General features: G+C 39.5%; 1 protein-coding gene across 1 annotated transcript; it reads right to left on the bottom strand.

Moving 5' to 3' along the window:
• Nucleotides 1-91: 91 nt before the first annotated feature.
• Nucleotides 92-524, bottom strand: LOC111787230 (50S ribosomal protein L18-like; the record flags this gene model as incomplete). The annotated part of the gene is made up of 1 exon (XM_023667309.1): nt 92-524. A coding segment is annotated over one exon (384 nt), but the record flags the coding sequence as incomplete, so codon positions are not given.
• Between the last annotated feature and the right edge of the window lie 5 nt (nt 525-529).

The following is a 529-nucleotide window of genomic DNA, read 5'->3' as shown; positions in this document are numbered from 1 at the left end:
TATTCCCCTTGGATGGTCGGAAACAAACGCTACAAACCACACCGTATCGAAACCTTGATATAATAAAACACCTAAATAGAAGATTCAGAAGAGCATTAATGAAGAATCCAAAGTGTTATTTCAAAAGGATAATTGGTTGTTTACTCCAGATAGATTTTTACATCAATCCCATTATCAATAAGAGACTGAACCACAGCTCTTATTTTGCCTTCAAATTTATCTCTCTCTCTAGGAGTATAACTAGCAGTATAAACATCAGCTTCTTTAGCCCTCTCAGATAAAATACGGCCTACAGCCAAACAAGCAGGAATGTCCGAACGAGACTGAAGAACAGCTTTGATATCTTTCGAGTTCGTACCTGCAACTGCAACTTGTTTACAAGTCACCCTGTGCGTGAGCGATGCTGAAACAAACCGCTTCGAGATGAACACGTCGAGTGTAAATGGCTCCATGTAGGCTACCGTCCGTTGTTTGAATGATATGTGCTTTTTTGGATTTTTGGATTTCTTCCCCTTTTGGTATGTGTATG

The sequence above is a fragment of the Cucurbita pepo genome, unplaced genomic scaffold (genome assembly GCF_002806865.2).
Source record: "Cucurbita pepo subsp. pepo cultivar mu-cu-16 unplaced genomic scaffold, ASM280686v2 Cp4.1_scaffold007379, whole genome shotgun sequence".
NCBI lineage: Eukaryota > Viridiplantae > Streptophyta > Magnoliopsida > Cucurbitales > Cucurbitaceae > Cucurbita > Cucurbita pepo.
This window is presented reverse-complemented; position numbering and strand designations above follow the sequence as displayed.